At 36.2% G+C, this 15,638-nt stretch overlaps 2 protein-coding genes and 1 long non-coding RNA gene across 3 annotated transcripts in view; 2 read left to right on the top strand and 1 right to left on the bottom strand.

The window, feature by feature from the left end:
* Positions 1-1,736: 1,736 nt before the first annotated feature.
* LOC100888082 (protein FAM207A) lies at positions 1,737-6,725 on the bottom strand. The gene is made up of 5 exons (XM_030973792.1): positions 6,570-6,725; positions 4,854-5,043; positions 4,060-4,222; positions 3,420-3,482; positions 1,737-2,987 (listed from the first exon to the last, which is right to left on the bottom strand). Exons 1-5 carry the CDS (start codon positions 6,654-6,656, stop codon positions 2,861-2,863), a joined length of 630 nt encoding a protein of 209 aa, XP_030829652.1. The 5' UTR covers positions 6,657-6,725; the 3' UTR covers positions 1,737-2,860.
* A 72-nt stretch (positions 6,726-6,797) lies between these two features.
* LOC586955 overlaps positions 6,798-15,638 on the top strand; it is a 15,667-nt gene continuing 6,826 nt past the window's right edge. The window contains exons 1-6 of the mRNA XM_030973791.1: positions 6,798-7,226; positions 7,917-8,093; positions 9,378-9,454; positions 10,449-10,562; positions 13,603-13,752; positions 14,518-14,611. Coding sequence (XP_030829651.1) covers positions 6,923-7,226; positions 7,917-8,093; positions 9,378-9,454; positions 10,449-10,562; positions 13,603-13,752; positions 14,518-14,611 — 916 coding nt within the window. The 5' untranslated portion in view covers positions 6,798-6,922. The remainder of the gene's footprint in view (positions 7,227-7,916; positions 8,094-9,377; positions 9,455-10,448; positions 10,563-13,602; positions 13,753-14,517; positions 14,612-15,638) is intronic.
* LOC115919741 lies at positions 11,895-13,179 on the top strand. Its single transcript, XR_004061996.1, has 2 exons — positions 11,895-11,977; positions 12,866-13,179. It is a non-coding gene; the product is annotated as an uncharacterized LOC115919741 (long non-coding RNA).

Raw genomic sequence — 15,638 nt, 5'->3', positions numbered from 1 at the left:
TCCTTCTTTATTTTTTTGTTTCCTTCTTCTTCATCTTCTTCTTTTTTTTCCTTCTCCTTCTTCATTTTACTTGAAAAAATGTGCTCTCATGTGTGGGAAAACTGGGGAAAACTGTTATTAAAATATATCGTTTATTCTTATACAAATAAGTTCCGCCACATCCTATTCTTTTCATTATTGTATTTCTATTTTTTTGTTGCTATCTTGGCGGCAAATTTATTCTGACGTTCCTTCTCTCACTGTCTGTCTGTTTGACCTCCTCTCTCTGTCCGTGTTCATTCACCTCTCCTTTCTCAACCTCTTCCCTCTTCCACTCTCTCTATCTCTCACTTACTCTCTATCTTTGTTTCAACCCACACGTTATTTGATGATCCTGTCATATCAAAGTAACTTGTATATTTTGCCGCCCGTCGTTTACAGTACAAGTGTGCCTGTTCTATACTTCCACAACCACGGCATTCGTGTGCATTGTCGCCCTCTGACGACAAATGCAGGAGAACCTTACCAGAACAATCATCAGATATTAGGTAAATGAGTTGTTATATATTTTGGGCCGAAGAGAATTGTACAGGGGCGTACGCAGGGGGGGGGGGGGGGGGGGGGGGGGGGGGGGGGGGGGGGGGTTTGGGGGGTTCAAACCCCCCCCTTTGGTATTTTTATGTGTGTAAACCCCCCTAAAAAAACCTAAAACCCACCCCTTTGTTTTTTTTATATTTTTTTTTTATTATAGAAAAAAAAAATTACACCCACGGCTAACCTAAAAAAGGTGACCTTACCCCCCCCCCCCCCCCCACGATGAAAAATGTCAAATTTTGAAATTTCGAGACCAAAAAAAAAAAAAAAGTGTCCGCTTACCCCCCCCCCCCCCCCCCACACTGAGCGACTTTTTGGCTAGCTGAGTCGTTGCGAATTTTTTTGGACTCCAAAAAAAAAAAAAAGTGTCCGCTTACCCCCCCCCCCCCCCCCCCCCCCCCCCCCCCCCCACTGAGCGACTTTTCGGCTGGCGCGATTTTCACATTTTCGGGAGTTAAATATTTTAAAACCCCCCCCCCCCCTTGAAAAAATCCTGCGTACGCCCCTGCGATTGTATATAGTACAACATCACCTTGTTAGAATGAGAGCTTGTTATTAGTGTTCTATAGTCTGAAGTTCCATTTAGAATATATAAATCATCAACCATTAGTTGCATTATCTGTAAAGCCCTATTACTACAATTACAGACTGAAGTTTATTACATGTACACTTATTATTTCCCCCTTTAAAACAAATCTTTAGATACATTGGGTAATAATTGCCCCCCCCCCCCCCCCCCCCCCCCGATCTCAAACTTTCAAGAAATACAGTTTTAAATTATAAAGGTGGTAGTGAGGGGGTAATTTGTGTGTCATGTGATGCTACAAGACCATGAATACAACTATGAAAGGTGTCATTATTTATATACCGGTACTTCAAATATCCATTGATACATCTGTATTACACATTCCTACACATTCCATGTGTTTGATTTTCTGATAAGAAAAATGTTGCATGTTTTTTATTTGTCAATGAATGTTGAATTTAAGCATCTTTACAGGTAGAATTTTAACAAAGATTGATGGCATTTGAATTTCTGATGATTTTAATTGTGATTAATAAATTACAAGAAAGAAGTCAAGGAATAACAAACTTACAGAAGCATAATAATCATTTCTTCATAAGAAACAAAATTCTGTCTGTTCAGAGTCAAAAGGGCTCCAAACAGATGATTTATTGCTGTAATAAATAACCGAACATTGTAATAAGACGAAAAACTGAAACCACAGCTTCTCCCATGTACATGTGAATATCAGCAATTAAAATAATAACAGTGTCATATTTATTTTGTTATACCGGTACTTAGTACTTTTAAAAATCAATATGAAAACAACTGATGTTGTGAATCTAATTTTTTCCAAGAGTAGTTGATTTTTTTACCTTCTTCATCTCAATAAGTGGAAGACAATTTGTATGACATTAAAAATCTGTGCTTAAAAATATGTGATACAATCGCACATGCATGTTTATGATGAAAACATAATATTAGTTAAAGATAAAAAAATTATAATAGTAAACTTGTAGTTTATTTAAAATGCATGCATTTCATACTTATTCAGCATCAACCGATCATCAAAAAGATGGCACATGATCTTGTGTTTTTCTTATAAACTTAAGAAATACTTTAGTAGACTTAAAGTTTGGCGATTCTATATAACTTGCATTTTATGATGCATTTAGTTTAGATACATCCATTTCATTCAAGTATATTCATTCAAGTTTCCAAAAGTTAAACAAAAATAATACAGATTTATTATGGCTTCAATAAGTAAAAATATACCTTATTAATAAGGATTGATCTTGCACAATTCACTTCTATTTATGTAAGTAATATGTTGATATTATAATAATGTACATACATACTTACATGCAGCTACAAATACTTTGTGCTAAGTAGATGTCAAAATAGAAATAAAGCAAAAGCTTTTTTGCTACAAACAGAGGCTGTACATAAAACGGGAAAGACTCCAGGAGTCCAGGTTGACGATCTTCACTGGGAACCAATCGCATTAAAAATGGTAATTTGTGAAGGATTTGAAGTATAAAATCATCTAAAATTTAACCTTTTCTTGCATTCTGTGGGCCAAGAGTGGTGGAGTATGACGAATATAAAGGAAAATGTAAAAGCACTGTCCACTGAACAGAATTGGGTTCTGTGCACATACATGAGTACGAGATCTTACAAAGCAGATTTGCAGAACTAGAATGCCCCCATATTCTGCTTTGATCTGTAGGTTTAAACATGATAGTCCATTTCATCACTAAAATGATGGCATCCAGTCCTCTATCACGTTTCTTGCGCTTGCTGCTCTTGTTTGAGTTTGTTCTTCAGATGTACATTGATGGTTGCAAAGGGGTTTTTCTTGAATGCTGAATGCTTCAGAACCTCCTGGAATCTTGCACTCTCTTCAAGCCTAGAAATAAGAGGGGTAAAAGTAGAAATAATATGAGATGTTATTTTATTTCTTGGGGGGGGGGGGAGTGTCGGCTCTTCTATATTTCAGGAGACTATGTTTATCTGAGGAGATCTACAAATACAATACAAAACAAAATACTCCTGTTTATTAAACTATTGACTACTGAATTCTCCCATTCTTATAAGCTTTTTACAGGAACCACCAGTTCCCATAGCCAATAGTTTAAGTTTGGTTAATAACAGGGAAGAAAACAAACTGGTAAAAGAAAAAAAATTGACAGTAAATAAACAAGTGGAAAAAATAGTTATATTTTGATATCTCATTTAGAAAGCTGTTTTATGGTCCCTTTCTCATACAGGTGCATAACAAATAAAGAATGATATCTTAAAAGAACTCTTTGTATTTGCAAGAAGAACTTGTCATACTTACATCATCTTCTGCTTATCTTTCATTTTTAGGGTGGCTCTTGGCTTCTTTGCTGGCTGGCTGTTCCTGTGAAAAGACAATTTTATACATTTTTAACGTACTGGAAACAAGTATCCCTCACTGAAATGTACATCACAAATATATTCAATGTTTCCTATACTTTGTGCCATTATATGAGGGCAAAACTGTTTTACCACTTTTTTACCCTACCCACCCCGGATGAACATAGTACAGCTATCAGTTAGTTATCGATTATAATTAATCTCTTGGATAACCGGGGATGTTGTGAGGTTTCAATTACAAACAGTAGCTTTCTTTGGTTATTTTCTTTTAAAAGGTCAAATTAATACCCATGTCCTAGTGTCGGAGCTACGAGGTGTACATTTGTTTAGTATTTATTTGGATACACAATTAAAATGATCAAATGCAACACCTGATATCTCAGAAGTTCCCTGATAATATTTGGTGTTCTCACAAATGCTCTGGCAGCAATTACGTGGGGCTTTATTTCATTAAAGATACAGGGTTAGGGATGAAGTTAGGGTTAGGGTTAAGTTTAGTGTTTGCTTCAGGGAATTAGGGATAACGTTAGATATATAGTTAGCAGAGCAATTTTTATTGTCGTAGAACTGTAAAACGGCACCTGGTATTTGAGCTGTTTGGTGTGTAGTGAGGTCCAATCCTCAGGATCTCTGAAAGCTCTGGAAGGGCTTCATTAAGAGGGTTCATGTCACCCACGACCGGTACTCCTGCTCTCTTCTTGGCATCCATCGCTCTCCTCTTGGCAGAGCTTATGGTGTCCACTTCTGTTGAGTGAATGAAGAAGACATTTGTCGTTGCAGGTGTATCATAGCTGTGTCAGTACTTTGATAATCAAATATAAAAGTGACGCACTATCTGCCTGTTAATATTGTCAGAGGGCAGTAAATATGTCACAGGCTAATCCCTTACCTTAAATTCCTTTTATAACAGCACAAACACTTGTTTTTAACACATCATCAGTATCTACATGTATCACACTTTAAAATTTTAATTTCAGCATTTTATAAAACAAAGCTAAGTTCTCAGGCCAAAACATTTTTCAGTCTATCACATGAGATGCCATTCTATACTTATAAGAAAAGGATATAATTTGGTTGTGAAAATGTAAAGCAATATGAACTTCCAGCTATTAGCCAGATTTGCCTTTCTTTTGCCTTTTAAAACATATCTGATAACATTAACAATAAGGAATCATACCCCAAAAGAAGTTACTTTGACACTTTCCAACCTAGACCAAGCAAATTAGTGGATGATAACTGCTTAATATAGGTGGAAAAAGTCAGATACATGTAATTTAATAAGAGCTTCCTCACACATCATACATGTGACAATCTAACAACAAAAATACTTTACACAAGGCCAAGATTTATGCCATGTAGCCCAACAGAAACTCACTTTCCAACCACTTGTCATGCCGAAGTTTTCTCTTCTCCACCTTAGTGATTTGCTTGCTCCCTTTGATGCTCTTCTTGGACACAAAGGACATTCGATCATCCTCTGTTTGGAGGGGAAGAGACGCATCTTCTGTATTAGAGCTTTGGAGGAGACCCTTGGTTGGAAACAAGACACTCGGCTGTAATAGGCCCTACATATGTCGATGATGAGAGAAAGAATAAAAAGAGACACACAAGAATAATAAAATGTCTAATAATTAGAATTCTTATGATGAATTAAGGAAGCAGGAGTGAATGAAATTGAATTTACTAGACTCCCAGAATCTTGATACAATACTTGATACTATTTATTTGCACAAAACACAAATGTTATTTTCTAGGTTCCATGTACTGTACTTCCATGTACTGAGCTTTTTAGATAATGCAAATGATGAGTTCCCTAGTCTGAATAATTTTAAACATAAATTTAACAAAAATCTGCTCAGCCGATACCTCTTACCAACAATTAAGGAATGCCTGAAATAAAATGCTAGAAAAAGAATTAATTCATCCTTAGTTTTTTTTTGTTCATTCTAAACACTCCTGTTCCCGATCTTCATGTCCCCCCCCCCCCTCCCCACAAATGGGTGCCAAAGAAGGCCACTCCTACCATACACAAGGTACTTATTTCATGTTATCAATAGGCAAACCATGGATTTGTAGTTTGTAACGTTCGCCATTTTTCATTACTACTGTTATAGCTTGCTTGACCAAAACTCTGTTCTATTATATTATAACAGAAGAAGACTAAGTAAGAAGACTTGCGGTTAATTGCGCAACAACTCGGACAAGCATTGCTATTTTCCTCATGGCCCATGAGACTCCATTTCAATATGATCAAACCTTGTCCTCGATTGATCATGCAAGAAACCAGACCACAAGAAATTGGGCAGTAGAGATCTACTACATAGTACAAAATAAATGTAAAATCCCCACCCCAGAGCAGTGTGGGAAAACGGACGATAATTGGAGAAAAAAATCCCTTGATCCTTTGAGAACTTTTAACTAGAAAATTTAAGCAGTCGGTCCATGCTTTCTTAGCAGTCAGGTAAAGCAAAGCATCAGACCATATAGGGTGTTAACTTGTTCCTTTCCCAAACTATCTTAAAACCATCTGAGTTTTGGCTGAGAAGGATGCCCGGCCCCCCCCACTCCGGGGTCGGAATGACCGCATGCGTGTTGACAAAATGTCCGGTAAAGGGGTACTTTTCATGCAACAAAGTCCGGCCCCGAGAATTTGTAAAAAAAGGGGTGCATTTGACTTTTCACCCAGAGATTTCTTTACAAAGGGGGTGTTTTTTCTTTTTTACTCTCATCTCTTTGGACTCGATCCTGAGAAATTATTCTGAATTTAGGGGGGTACATTGAGCATTTTTCCGAATTTAGGGGGTCTCCAAGGCAGGTAAGCCCGCAAAAAGCCCGCAAAAAGCCCACGAAAGGGGGGTTCGGAAATGTTGGCAGTCCTCAGATAGGGGGTGCTTTCAAAAAGAGGGAACGAGCATATGCGTACCCTAAATAACACTGAGTGGGGGGGGGGGCGGGGAAGAATGAGGTTATTAGAATGACTATCTAAGTCACACAAATAGCATCACATGGGACCATGTGAAGTGCCATGCCTAGATTAAATATCATTTTCATACAATAGTGTTATATTTCTTTAATTGAATACTATGCTCACCGTGTCCATTTCATTCACAGCATCCTTATCTGCATCTTTCACCACTGATGGGTGTAATTTTCTTCTCTGTCGCTTGATTTTCCCCATTGTTGCTTCAAATCCTTGATCCTTCGAACCCTTTAAATTTTCGATGCTACTGCACTGAGTTACCAATATGTGTATGTAGCATATCTTCCTCGATCACAATAAGGGTCTAGCGGAATATGTTTTGCTTGACTGCCTTGAGGAAGAGCGAGGAGTCAAAAAGGAAGTTTGAATTTACTTTGATTAATTGACACATTAAGTAGAAGATAAGAACTTACATCAGAAATGTACATCGGGTAACGATTTGAATGGTATAACAATATATTAAAATGCCTGCAAAGAAAACAACTCCGAAAAAAAGACTCACGAAAGGAAATGAGCGATCCAGTACTCTCGAGCGGAATGCTCGAACCGTGGACCCCTTGTCTGGCGGGCTGGGGAAAGGAGCGTCGAGCCTACAGCCACTGTCGACTGAGCAACTGACTGTCGATTATAAAGCTGGAGTGATCATGGCAATAACATTCCCTCTTGCCCTGATTTTTTTCTGGAAGGTCACTCTTCCGGTGACATGGTTCGTCATGAAAACTGCTCTCGGAGAACAACTTGTGCTTAAACTTAATTACTTCAAGCAAGGCAAGTAAAGTGATGAGTGATGTCTGATGATGATGTGACCTTCCATTCCACTTGTGTTGACTCGTGAAGCATGACATTTGAATCCTGTAAAGTTTGATACATGTTGATATCAATATCATATTATATATAATTCCTGAGCCATCAACTGCTAGTCCAAAAACCAGAAAATCTTGAATATTAACACTTCTAAAATCAAAAACCATTTCGAATTAACTGTTGCATGATGTTGGCTTGTAAATTGCGTAAAAACTAAAAAGTTCACACAGCTACAACAAGCAACTTAAAAAAGTATATCGTAAGCAATCTATAGTTTTGTATTTTATCATGATGTTGATGTAGGTCTACACAAGTGCTTAATCCCCTAAATTAAATACCCTCTCAAAATATTTTTACTTTTTTGAGCCACTTCTTGATCATTTTGAAGCGCGATTTATTTTAGGGCTCGATTTTACACCATAAATATCACAGACACTGATAGCATGTAGAGGGCCGTGCATCTAAGATCTAATATTGTTAAACGATGCCTTTAAAAATTGTTGGTGATGGTGGTTGTTATTATTTTAAACATTTTTTAAAACACTTTTAATTTTATTTTCCATTTAATATTTTGAAATAAAAGGCCCCAGCTATGTATAGCTCTGCATCTGTAATTTTGTATAATATTCTGTCTCCATATACATGTACTTACAGATGTTTTTGAAAGGCTAACTTCAGAATGTCCATCCTGGATCCCTGCTGAGGAGAGGTCCTACCTTGATGACAGGCTGTCAGAGACCTTGAGAAGGATACCCAGTCCAAAAACACAGCAAGAGTTTGAGGATCTGATCGAGTTGGGAGAACCCCTCATTATCACAGATGCAATGAAAGGTAGATGTTTTTAGGGTGACCTAGCTGAAATTTTCACCAGTTACAGTTGCCTGAGCTTTATATTGTCAAAGTTATAGGGTTATAGGTTTTAGATTAGGGTTAGGGTTAGGTATAGTGTTCAGGTTCAGGGATAAAGTTAAAAATTTGATTAGAGTAGGAAATTGACGCAGAGCAATTGTTGGAGGAGTAGGTTTCATACGACATATTCTAAAGCTCAAAAAGAAATCTGATCCATTTGAAGTTCATAAGTGTTAGCAAGATTTTTAATACTTAACTGTTCACTGTATGAGCCATGAATTTTACAAGGGTTGCACTTTTAAAAATTTTGTGAATTGTGTTGTTCAATTGCAAATTGGACAACATACAAAAATGGCTGGCAATACATGTGTGAACATGTAATGTATGTGTACAGTAGGTAATCCTTTGTTATTTTGATAAAAACAACTCAAGAATATAAATCCCAGCCTGTCATGCATCTGGATATGAAAACTTTGGCTTGTGCTGTCTTAAGTACATGTATGCTGTCGTATCTTTACCACTATTATTTCATCAAAATGAACCCCCTCCCCTGATATAGTCAAGTATGAATCTTACAAGCAAATATAAGTTGAAGCAAACATAAAAATGTTTGATAGTCTATTACTAATGATCTTAAGTTTTCTGTCCCCTAGCAGCTCGCAGGTTCAAATTAAAGAAAAATTGTATTGAATGGAATTCGAAAGGTGTTGACAAATTTATAAAAGCAGTTAGAGATTTATCCATTTCATGCCCCACATAAAGACTACACTGCAGCTAATGTTTTCTTTCTCAAACATAAACAAGTACAGGGAGTTTATCGTTTTTTTAATGAGACATATAATTAAAGGGGAAGTCCACCCATAATAATTAGGTGGTATTCATAAAAGCAGAATAACAAGAAAAACACATTAGTGACAGTTTCAGCAGTATCCAATTAAAAGTAGGAAAGTTATACAATTTTAAAGTTTTCATTCAGTAAAACACAAATTGGCAACACTGTGACGAATCTTGCGAGGTCCCCTCCAATTCGCTCTGTGCAGAAATTTAAAAAACTTCACTGACCTGTTCTTCTCATTTTCCTGGTTCTATTGAAGCCAACCTTATATCAGGACGGACTTCCCCTTTAACAATAAAAAAAAATAGTTACAACTGGATTCAGCCTTAGAAGTTCACACAATTGTCCTCAAATGTAGTTGTAAAGAAGTGGTGTCTATTCTTTAGTTAAGTGCTATCATTATATGAATGTACTCTTTTATTCTCTTTAAGGGTGGGAGAGTTTTGGAACATGGGATTGCGATTCATTCACCAAGGAATATAAAGATGCAGACTATTTTGACTGGCAGGTAAGTGTTTTAAGCCCTTTCCCTATCCCATATGATGTAACCACCCCCCCCCCCCCCCTTTTTCTAAAAGGAGGAAGAAAAAGAAAAAGAAACATAGCAAAATGAAATGACATTATCCGAGTGTGGCTCACATTTATGTATCTTATAACACACAGATAAATAATGAACATGAGTAGGCACCATTGTTACTTGCAGATACCTTTTCTCACCCTATTTTAGAGTACATTTACCTGTATAATTGTTTTTGTTTTGCTTAGGCAGTTTACCGCATCTTGTGAATAATGAATTTGAGCTCCGCTTGATTGATGGTTGAAGTACTTGGCTAAAATTCAAGGTGTTAAGAGTTCAATTCACTGTCAATTGCCTATATGTCTGTAGTTAAGTTTTTGGATCTACATCCTACAGTTGTTTCACTTAATGCACCAGTAGTAGAAGTAGAATAGCGCCATCTATCTAATAAATTACTCAGAGAAATTCCTTCATTTAGCCAAGCTGGAGAAAAAAAGCAAGCCATTCACTCTGTTTAGCCATTCATTCTGGCAGAGAGAGAGAGAGAGAGAGATAAGTTTAGGTAAAATGTATTGCAATGCCTTAAGTACAGTGAAAGAATCTGAACCCTGGATTTATTGATCCATACATATATTATACCAGTATATGAGAGAAAGATTGACAAAACCTTGTCCTAGGTGCTTTGTTACTTGAATTCTTGTAACAGTCTACAAGGCATAGGGCTGGTAAAAGTTAAAGTTTGTTAAAAAGGTATGTATACGTTGCCAAATCATAATCTAGGGGGACATTGCAATGCCATGAGCACCCCTACCGGTACTTAAGTAGTGTTTATACAATTTTTATATATTTGTTATTGATAAATATTTATATGATGGTAATTTCCTACTCGCTCTGTAAATGTGCAATTCTTCACAAATAAATACAGACAACGTTTGTTTATTCCAGGGTATAAATTTGACTAAAGGATTTTTACTTTTCTTTACAGGCTGATGTGAAATTTAAGCTGTCCAATATAAGCAATAGACCTGGCTATGAGGGAATGAAATGTGCAGCTGGATACATAGAACCTTTTTGGCCGGAGAATTCAAAATATGTAAAGGTAAGGAAAGATTCAACATGATATTCAAACTGTCTAACATAAGGCAAATGATATAATCTAACATATCAAAAGACTTCAACTTTGCCTGGTGTTGTCAAGCATATAAAGGTTATTTGTGCCATCAACAGTTTTCTCTATTGGCTTGTCAGTATATGCACCTAATTTTAATGACATCAATATATATCTTTTGTCAAGAAGTAGGATGTTATATGATTTTCAAGGTTGATGAACATATGGAGAGGTAATATTTGAAGGAGAATAAAGGAAGGGGAAAATAAAACTAAATTTGAATTTTAAAAACATGCTCAAAAGTTCTGAATTGCAATATCAATGAAACTCTAAAAAAGATTCTTTGTGTTGGTGAGCATCAGGGACACCTTTTACTGTGAATCTTTAATATCAAAAGGACTGAATTTATTTGGGATTAAAGGCTTCCAATCACCTTAAAAACAATTTAGGAATAGTTAGAATGCATAAAATCAACCTAAAAAGAACTGTACCTGGTATTCTATGAGTTAACAAAAGAGAAGGTTAAATATGTTAAATCTTTCAGAACAGGATTTTTTTAAAGGGCTAAATTGATCACATGTTCTCCAAAGCGACAACCAAAATGTGTTTCATTCATTGCTACATTGTTTTAATGAAATGTAATGTCTCTGAAAACAAAAGCATGGGTAGAAACTTGGTTGAGAAGTTGAAAAAATTGGCAAATTTTTTATTGAAAATTCATTGATTTGAAACCTCTTAACGTGTAGCCAATTTAATGTTTTTGAAGCTTATTTTCCTTTTAAAATATTTTTTATCAAATGCAATAAGGTCATAAAACAAAAATGTGAAATAATTGTCACGAAAGGGTTAAATCATAAAGTCGGACTCAGGTTCTAAGCGTGTACAAGTGCATCAACTCACAAGATGATTTTATGTTTAGCGAGCATGAATTTATACTTATGTAACACCAGGTTCGTGCTTCAATATCATGCATACAGTCAACAAAGGAATATAAAGACAATAGTAATTGATTTACTGTTTCACCTTTAATCTGCTTATCCGAAGGGTGGATAAAGCTAAGGCATGAGATATACTTTTACAGATAATCAAATAAACAAACATAATATACTTAAGGGCCCACTACGATTTATATTAATAAGACCGGTCGTTTATAAAGAAGAAGAAGATTGTCCGCTCATCAACGAATATGGTACGTTGCTATCAAACTCAAACGCGTATTGTTGGAGAACAATAATTAATTCAGGATAGCGTTCCCTATATGATCATTGCTGCATAGCGTTCATATAAGTCGATTTAAATATGGAGGCTGTTATCCAATGGACAGGGTTGATATGGGATGGAGTTGCGTGATCTCTTCAAGAAAGCCGAAGATTCGTTTCTCCGCAGTGAAGGGCTATAAAAGGGAGGTTAATAAAACAAAGCAAGTATACTGGGCATACATTAATATAACAAAACCACATAACAACTGAACTGGACAGAGATACCCTTTTATGACGTTGACGCCCTCAGTAGCAGGCTGACTACCGATTTGACCAGACCAACGCCAGAATTCACATATTAGTTTGGATAATAACAATATGTAAAAGAGACATAATAATGTAACAACAAACATAAACTAATCTCTTTCCAATTCAGTGTTTCACAAGAGTGGCAAACAATGCATTAATTGTTCAAAGGCAATCGCATAATAAGGCGAAACATAGTTAATAAACATAGTCAAAGATATAAGAGAAAGCAATATATGAAGAGTATAAAATTCCTCTCAAGCAGAAGCATGTAGTATAGTACATGTACATGTACTAAAACAATCAGATCCTTTCTTTACACAGACTTTTCCTTCTGTGTCCTACTGACCAACTGGCATCTAGTCTAGGTCATTCAGACCCTGTATGCCTTGCTTCTCCAAATCAGGATAATTATATCTAATACTGTATTAACAAGGGCTGCTCTTAACAAACAGTTATGTACGTATAATACAACTATACTCCACAGGAGATGTACTATTATGCCCATGCATTGACCGACATAACTCTCACTCAAGAGACTATAAACAAGGTAATAAACAGGTCTTCAGAGAATGTGCTAAGACTATGTAGTGAATCACAAGTTCCCTACATTGACAAATCATCTGACAGAGAATGGGAATTTAGATGATATAACCAAGTTTTAAGAAGTGAAATACATTTATCTAGCAATATACAAATACATACATATATATATACATCACTCTAGATTAAGAATGAGAATGTGAGAATTAGTAGTGAGAATATCATTCTCTTACCTATAAAAGGGAGCCAGCACCAGTATACGTCTTCCCCTCACAATGTTCAGAAGCAAAAGAGAATGACCACATGTTTGCAATGTCCAGATAAGCGGACTAAAGATAACATTCCAAGGAGAGAGGTGGTCAGAGAAGAGAGAGTGGAGGATAGAGAAGCCTATAGGGTTATGTGCATAACAGGTGTATATCCCCACACAGTAGAGAGAGGGGAAAGGAATCGGAGAGAGATGAGAGAGAGAGAGGGGCAACTGTAGTTAAATGAATCAATGCTGAGGGAATGATGGCCATACTATATAGTCACACTTTATGGGTGTTACACTTACAACACCTCTTTGTAGAATTATTTGTTGAATTTCATATTTTGAATGAAGTATAGTGACATGGAACTCCTTATATACACAGTAAATATTTTGGGGTAAGTGGTACCCTTGAAAGCCCCACTGTACTACTTGTAGCTACTTGCTCTCTCTATATAGAAAACAATGCCTTAGCGGTGCCTGTTGGTTCCCCATGATCCTCTTTTCCTTACGTTAATTGAGAGCTGAGTTGATGAGATAGCCACCTGTCAGTGACCACGCTGGGTGGTCTAATCCCTTCTGGCCAAACTAGTACTGACAGGATTTAATGCCTGAACAAGGAACAGTAAACCGTTGATTTGGTTTCAAACTGCACACCTTTTGCTTCCACTCTGTTGCTCTATACATCTCTAATAACTTTCCCAACTGATATATCTGTTTGTCTCCTGATCAGGACTGGATGAAAAAGATGTCTCCGCTACCTAGTTTTCTTCCAAGCAATGCCTTGCCCGACGATTCACCTATTACAGGGTTCATAGGGGTTCCAGGGACGGGTGTATCTCCTCATCTAGATGAGACCTGTGATACGCTCATGACAGCACAGGTAAAGATAAGGGCTGGTAATCATCAGGAATGCCCGCGTCAGCTAATAGCTGTTTTGTAAAAGGTCTACGCCAAAAAAATAAAGAGGAATATATGAATGAACAAATACTTGTATAACAAGCAATGATAGAATATGAAACATGTGCAAAGTAACAAAGTAGCTTTACAGGTTTATTGAGAAAAAGCAAAAAGTATACCTATATCAAAAAGGTGAACTCAACAATGTTCAACATGGTCCGCCAATTTACGGAGTACCATCTGTCAGATTCATTCATTGTTCCATGCAAATCACTGTTATTCTTTTATAAAGTCTTGAGATAAATATCAAAAAGTAATTTTATTATGACCTAATTTTGTTTCTTCATTTAATAACATGATGATACTGTTTGTAATGTCATGAAGAAGTTGATAGATGGTGCTCCGTAAATCATGGGACTAACATCCTCACTTGTATAATTTAAACCTTACTTTAGGTTAGGCGCGGCCCAGGCATATTGCTGCCAGAATACAACCATCAGCTGGCAATAAATTCTGAAGTATCATTACCTTTTATATTGGAAAGATGCGGCCCTAACATTGTGGTGTAAACGTTTCAGTACGTGTATTTTGAGAAATCATTGGAACAAAAGATAAGATTGACTTATCAACTACCTAAACATGGTGTTACATTCAATGAATATAAAACATTTGCAATCTTAAAAACGGGAGAAATAGTTATATATTTCAAGAAAGCTTATATATTTCAATCTGCGTGTTTTTATTTTAGTTCAGTGGAGTAAAGAATTGGAGTATGTCATGGCCGGTGAAAGAGGATGGAGTGGTAAAGTGGAGGAAGCCAGTTGTCTTCACGCTATACCCAGGTAAACTTTCTTGTCGAAGAGTTAAACACAAGTGTCTTATTTTATTTACTTTAATTACATTTTTTTAAATTCATTTTGTTATATATTCATTTATTTATATATTCATTTCATTATTTATTTATTAATTTAATTATTTATTTTTTCATCAATTATTCATTTATTCATTCAATCATTTATATATTTCATTGATGTATTCATGAATATTATTTCATTTATTTATTCATTTATTCATTTATTGGTTTTCAAGTGTAACCAGCAGCACATGCTGAAAGGGTCACTTTACATTGTAATAACAAAATATTTACAAATTTACTTTTTAAAGGATAATTGCATATATAGAGAAATATAGTTGAATATAAATATCCAAGCTTTACGTATTGAAACATCTTACTTAAAAAATGTACATGAGGGATAGAGCAACGTCGATCTGGCGCTGCTCAGTGGCTGCCGGGCTCACGATCAATTGGGCAAAAAGAATTTCCGTTTCGGTTTAATAAAATTTGGAGTGGACTATTAGGCTATTATTATGATACTTGTAAATTATCAGAGGATAATGTAATGCATAGTTCCACAAATTGAATAGACTGCTGGTCCCACTCATATTATGATATTGTTTTTTTTTATAGCCTCAATAGAGCAACTTCAATATAAAGAGGTAATATCACTGACCCCAAGGTATTTGTTACAATGAGGCCCCATGTTACAGAAATAGATGTAAATTGCTCTTAAAGGGATTGGGTAACGTTGTTTCGGATTCTGAAACAAAATCCTGGATTTAGCTTATGCTGCAATGCTAATTATAAACCCTTAGGTCAGTCAGGAACCCCATGAGTTTTACAAGCCGATCACCTGTTTGATTATCAAGATATTTATGATTGGAAATCGAAATCAAATTTTGCGTTTTCCTAACGGTTTTCATAACACTACTATTGGGGAAAACGAGTAGGGTAAAACCGGTCACTCAAAGCAGGCGCGGATCCAGGATTTCTTAGAGGGGGGGGGGGGGGGGGGGGGGGGGGGGGGGGGG

The sequence above is a fragment of the Strongylocentrotus purpuratus genome, unplaced genomic scaffold, assembly GCF_000002235.5.
Source record: "Strongylocentrotus purpuratus isolate Spur 01 unplaced genomic scaffold, Spur_5.0 spur5_scaffold_7, whole genome shotgun sequence".
Classification (NCBI taxonomy): Eukaryota; Metazoa; Echinodermata; class Echinoidea; order Camarodonta; family Strongylocentrotidae; genus Strongylocentrotus; species Strongylocentrotus purpuratus.
This window is presented reverse-complemented; position numbering and strand designations above follow the sequence as displayed.

Excerpts from the sequence above, each read along its gene's own strand:
- LOC100888082 (XM_030973792.1), bottom strand. The coding sequence starts at position 6,656 with ATGGGGAAAATCAAGCGACAGAGAAGAAAATTACACCCATCAGTGGTG. Across the intron at positions 5,044-6,569 it reads CTGTGAATGAAATGGACACG|GGCCTATTACAGCCGAGTGT; the intron begins GTGAGCATAGTA and ends CGACATATGTAG. Across the intron at positions 4,223-4,853 it reads GCATGACAAGTGGTTGGAAA|AAGTGGACACCATAAGCTCT; the intron begins GTGAGTTTCTGT and ends TTCACTCAACAG.